The sequence below is a fragment of the Priapulus caudatus genome, unplaced genomic scaffold, assembly GCF_000485595.1.
Source record: "Priapulus caudatus unplaced genomic scaffold, Priapulus_caudatus-5.0.1 Scaffold99, whole genome shotgun sequence".
Classification (NCBI taxonomy): Eukaryota; Metazoa; Priapulida; class Priapulimorpha; order Priapulimorphida; family Priapulidae; genus Priapulus; species Priapulus caudatus.
The window spans coordinates 12693-18207 of record NW_014577160.1 but is presented as its reverse complement, the minus strand read 5'-3'; the positions used below and the strand labels follow the sequence as shown (position 1 = coordinate 18207).

The 5515-nt window shown below is 47.6% G+C and overlaps 1 protein-coding gene across 1 annotated transcript in view; it reads left to right on the top strand.

The window, feature by feature from the left end:
- LOC106805093 (radial spoke head protein 3 homolog) overlaps nucleotides 1–4833 on the top strand; it is a 10244-nt gene extending 5411 nt beyond the window's left edge. The window contains exons 3-8 of the mRNA XM_014806572.1: nucleotides 1697–1825; nucleotides 2092–2250; nucleotides 2978–3181; nucleotides 3571–3733; nucleotides 4128–4214; nucleotides 4699–4833. Coding sequence (XP_014662058.1) covers nucleotides 1697–1825; nucleotides 2092–2250; nucleotides 2978–3181; nucleotides 3571–3733; nucleotides 4128–4214; nucleotides 4699–4778 — 822 coding nt within the window. The 3' untranslated portion in view covers nucleotides 4779–4833. The remainder of the gene's footprint in view (nucleotides 1–1696; nucleotides 1826–2091; nucleotides 2251–2977; nucleotides 3182–3570; nucleotides 3734–4127; nucleotides 4215–4698) is intronic.
- Nucleotides 4834–5515: the final 682 nt, after the last annotated feature.

Sequence of the window (5515 nt, the reverse complement as noted above, 5' to 3'; positions counted from 1 at the left end):
TCTGAAGCGGGATAACCCCCAGTATAAAAGGTCGAAACAGACTTATCCCGAGCTAAAGTTATCCCGCTTCAGAAGCGGGCTAAAGTCGTGCGCAGTATAAAAGCGGCATTAGACTCATGTGTTAAATTCTCAATGGGGGAAACACCACATTATCTCATGTATTGAGGGATATAGGGTCAAAAAGTCAGAGGCAGTGGCAGTGCTAGTGGCGATAGCGATATGACAGCAGAGGCAGTGTTAATAATAGCAATAACCACTACATGAGTGTCGTCACTTGCTGGCACTTGTTTGAAATTATAACACGTTTGTCAAAATCAGATGTAGGTTTCGGAATCACAAAGCACCAGCCTGCAATCTATGCATCAACTGTTTTGGCAATTTATAAACATTTATAGCGGATTCATGCATGTTTGTTCACATTAGCCACAAAGGTGGTGGTGATCTCAGAAGACGTCATCTGCGTTGATACTTGGGGTTGAGGGCCGAATCGGATTAATCCCTATAAGTAAGGCCTCTTGTTCATTAAATGATATTAATGTATGCAAGTATGTACCGCGCAACAGCAGCTTGTGGCACGTGTAAAGGCCTACAGGTTGTATGGTAGCAGCTGTTGCCAAACACTAGCTCTCACCATAATTGCAAACCGTTCGTGAAATATTAACAAACCTGAGACATTAGCGATCGATAACTTTCACTAGAGCATATACTAGAGCACACACAGAGTGTGTCTATGCTTGTTGGAAGTCTCTATGGTTTCGATTCTGCAGCTTGAAGACATTTAGCGCGTTGATCAATGCAAACAGGTAAGGAATCGTAATTACACTGCCCTAGAGGGTACATCGTTTATATACTGCTGCCATGACGGCATGTGCGGCATGCGCGCATCTCTCTAATTAGCTATAGTAGGTGCATGCTAAATGTAGAGGGAAGAGTTGAGCAGGGTGCAGGCTAGAGCCGTGTGACTGCACTCGCGTCTGCAGCACAGTTCACCCGGCCACCAGATCGTGAACGCTGTCAGTAATGATCGGTAGCGTCGATATTCCGATGCGACGCAGGGTTGCCGGTCTCCACGTTACAGGCCCGCTTAACCAAACTCTGGCAATGGTCCCTTGTGTGCAAGTGTTCTTTATTCGATCTCGAATGAAGACTAAGAGGTGTAGTGTTGCTATATATAGTGAACAGAAATCAATGTTAATACGGCAGGTGACAGCAGGACCTGGTGATGTATAAAGCAGAGTGGAAAGGGAAAGTTCTGTTACTGTTTGCTGGAATGTGCCTACACCTGAGGAATTTATATTTGAAACGTACTTTTTCCAGTACGATTTATAAACATATTTGTCCATGGTAAGCACAGCAGACTGTATTGTTTTAATGTCTTACTCTGACCAACTACATGCCCTAAAGCAAATTAGATTGATTGATTGTTCACGTTCCAGACTGTATTTATTGGTATTTATGTGTGACTGTGTGTGTGTGTGTGCGTGGGTATGCATGTGTGTGTGGGTGTTTGTACATGCATGCACGCATATATATGCATGTGCTTACTTGTGTGCCTCTCTGTGGGTGAGTGTGCACGTGTCTGTGTGCGTGCATTTGCATGAATACATATGCGCGCGCACGTGCGTGCATGCGTGTGATGAGAGAGAGGGGGGAAGCGATTTTATCTTAGATTCACCCATCTGCCTCTTCCTTCCAGTCGGCGCTCACGAACCCGCTAGAGGTGCAGAGACAGCAGGAGACGAGACGCCGTAACATCGCGAAGCGGAGAGCCAAGGAACACCTGAGACCGAAAACTGTGGAGGCTGTCGAGGGTCGAAAGCACCAGGTATCACCAGGGAGCGCTGCATGAGCTATTCGTCGGTTAAGGGCAAAATCGTTGAGATACGGATTGAATAGCTTCTAATTACTAAATTTACAGTATTTAGTCCTGATAATGTAATAATCATACGTATCATCTCTGTGATTATCCATACTATTAATAAAGTACTATTGGAAATATGTGTACTATCAATCACGTTTACACTTCTACTGGTCGGTTAACATGCGCAAAACAGTTCATTTCTAACACGCAGTGTTTGCTCGCGCGTCTAGGATGTGCAGACGGAGCTCTACCTGGAGGAACTCGGGGACAGGGTGGAGGAGGTGGATGCACAGTGCCAGACCGACCCGTTCCTCGACCGTCCTGCCTCCCCGCTGTTCATCCCCGCGAAGACGGGAGTCGATGCTGCAACGCAGATCTACGACGGCGACGTGAGTGCAGCGCGAGCGGACGGATGCAGACACAGAGATTGTCGCCGGGAGGTTTGGGGGGGTGGTCCAGTTTCGCTTTCGTTTCAGTGGGGGCGAGGCGAGCGTTACCCTCGGGTTTAGTCTAAACTTTCTGTGGCCCCGCAGCAAAGATCTGCTTCGGAGGAGGGCGTTGTCGTCATCGAGGTAAATTACTTTTTTAATCGAGACTTTTTGAGAGAGAGAGAGAGAGAGAAGGCATCAGAAGAGATCAGAATACGACTCGCACTGACAATCAAATTCCTGGGATCGGGCGGAGATCGGGCGGCCCATTGTCGGAAACATAATCAATCTTGACATTAGGCTCAACACGAACGACTCTTTGTTATCGTAAACCGTCGACGGAAACGCAGAGAAGTTATGCAGTTTCTCGTACGCGGCGCGTACAAAGTTTCTCGTACGAGAAAAATGGTGACGTCGAGACTAATGCTAAGACCTAAGCTCCTGGCAATGGGCCCCAGGATGCATCTCGCCTCAAGTTTTTCCCGCACACCTCCAACCGTGCTGTGCGCCCGGGACTCAAACTTGACGGGTGTAGGCTCCCTCTCCTTCTCGCAGCAGTGCCGGCGAAATCTCGGCTCGGGATCCGAAAGCAGGGGCGGCCGCGTCACCTGATTTACCCCCCCCCCCGTGCGCTTCCTATTCATTTGATGTCATATACGCACACCGCTCCATCTTACGTCGCCCGCAGCTGTTCGACTTTGATGTGGAGGTAAAGCCGATACTGGAGGTACTGGTGGGGAAGACCCTGGAGCAGGCTTCGTTGGAGGTGATGGAGGAGGAGGAACTGGCTGCGATGCGCGCACAGCAGAAGGCCTTCCTAGAGCTGCGCAATGCCGAGCTCGTGGAGACACAGAGGCTAGAGGAGAAGGAGAGGAGACACAGGGAAGAGAAGGTAAGGTGGGAGAGAGAGGAGAAGGAGAGGTGACACAGAGGGGAGAAGGTAAGGAGAGACAGAGAGAAAGGATGAGGAGAGGCGAAAGAGAGAGAAGAAGGTAAGGTGGAGGGAGAGAAAAGAAGGTAAGGTGAGAGAGAGGAGAAGGAGAGGCGACGCAGGGAGGAGAAGGAGAGGCAACGCAGGGAGGAGAAGGTAAGAGAGTGGCAGAGAGAAGGTAAGGAAAGGCACACCATTGAGCTATGTTTGATATTTAAATTTGATATTTTGGGATATTTATACTAGATATTTATATTTAGCGACGAACGACTACAGTTAGGACGGTCTTCTTCGTGCTTCTAACTCTATCAGACTTAATAACGGTCGACGTGTGCTTGTGTGGCGGACAGGCACGGCGCATGCAGCAGCAGAAGGAGGTGCTGGAATTGGAAGTCGACACGTCTCAGAGGGTGGCTGCGCGTGCCTTCGCTCAGGGATATCTCTCAGACCTGGTGCCCTCCGTCTTCTCCAGTCTGACCGACAGCGGATACTTCTACGACCCCGTGGAGAGAGGTATGCGGCTATGCGCGTGTGAGGGGGAGGGGAAGGGTGGAAGGGAGTCACGCTGGAAGGTGCAGTAGGATGTATAGAGGGATGCTTAGGTGGGATTTGTAAGCAGAATGGATGCGGGCGCATGCAGGGAAGAAGAGGAGAATAGGCAATGTGACATCCGAGTGGGGAAGAAAATGGGGGACGAAAAAGAAAGTTTGAGAGAGTGCATGAGAGTGCATGAGAGTGCATGAGAGTGAAAGAGAAAGAGAGAGGGGAGAGAGAGAGAGAGGGGGGGGAAGAGAGAGAGTGCGTGAGCACAAGAGAAAGAGAAAGAGACAGGAAATAAACTAGTAGAGGTGTTTACCCGTTCGCGTGTACAATACGTGCATTCACATACATAGTAACCTCGTTGCAGACTTAGAGACCGGCTTTATGGTGTGGCTGATGGAACGCGTAGAGGTCAACCTGCGTGATGCGGCTCTCGGGCGCGCCATGCTGGACTGTAAGTACTGCCTCGCACGCACGCGCGCGTGCACATTTGCTCTTCTTCTCTCTCTACGGAGGATCATGTCCGCGATACATTTACCTCATAATTTCATCACTACGTCAGATCAGGAGCATCGCAACAGTATGCCGCTCCCTCGCTTCACTCACTACGTCATAAACTAGTTTGTGTGTTTTTGAGACAATGTTAGTGATGACCAATGATTTCTGATACGATGTTAGTTGTTCCGTTTAAGGATATACTGTTTGAGATTCCAATTAAGCAATTACAGCCAACTGGCAATCTTTGTGTGAAATCCTCTGTGTAAAATCACGATATAACTTTGATAATCAGATATTACCGTCTATATACAGAGATCAATTGGAAATCTTTGTGACGAAAAATTATTGCTGATGGGGAAAAGCGGGGGAGAAGGGGGAAGAGAAGGAAGAAAGGAGGAATCCAGAACTTCACTTATGAGCTTTGTTTTCGTGCTTTTCAGCGATCATACGTGACATCGTAAAAACCAAGAACAGAGAATTTGAGAAGCTGGAGGCTGCTAATATCGTTGATGCACCGTAGATGGCAACACTGGTGTGCAACTGTAAATACATGGGAGTTATGTGGGGTGCTGGTGCATAAAAACTGGCGGGGTTCGACGTGAAAGGCGACCGTGCTTAGCATGCATCATAGGTCGGATTCTCTCTCTCTCTCTCGTTCCTTATCCCACTCCATCTGTTTCTTTCTCACGCTCTCTCTCCATCGCAAACTTTCGTGCGCACTCTCTCTGTCTCCACTTCCCTCTCATCTCTCTTGCCTATATTTCTTTCTCTCTCATCTCTAACTACCTCTCTAGTCATCTCTCTCTCCTTTTATCCCCATTCTCACCTTATCTGTCTTCCTCCATCCCCTCTCTTCTCATCTCTCCTTCTATCCCCTCTTTCTACCGCTCCCACTCCTCTCTCCCTGCCACCACCAACTCTAACTCACACGGTAGAAAAAAATTATTGAGTAAGTCCCAAGATTTAGTAACAATGTTTTATTTTTCAGCTATAGCAAATATGTAACACATCATAAACCAGCCACTGACACTGTCATTTTATTCTGATATGATAGCATCTAGAAAAGATACTTATGTTTGACAAATGAGAGGTTTACTTCATGTGGCAGTCAAATATTCTAACTTTCTATATATTGTAAAATAACAACATTAATTTAGCTAAAATAACTTTGTGCACAGCGTGATGAAAATGAAGTCACGTGTCACCTTAAACTTAGTTTATTCTTTCAGAGTGCAGGTAGCAATAGCAGTACAGTCT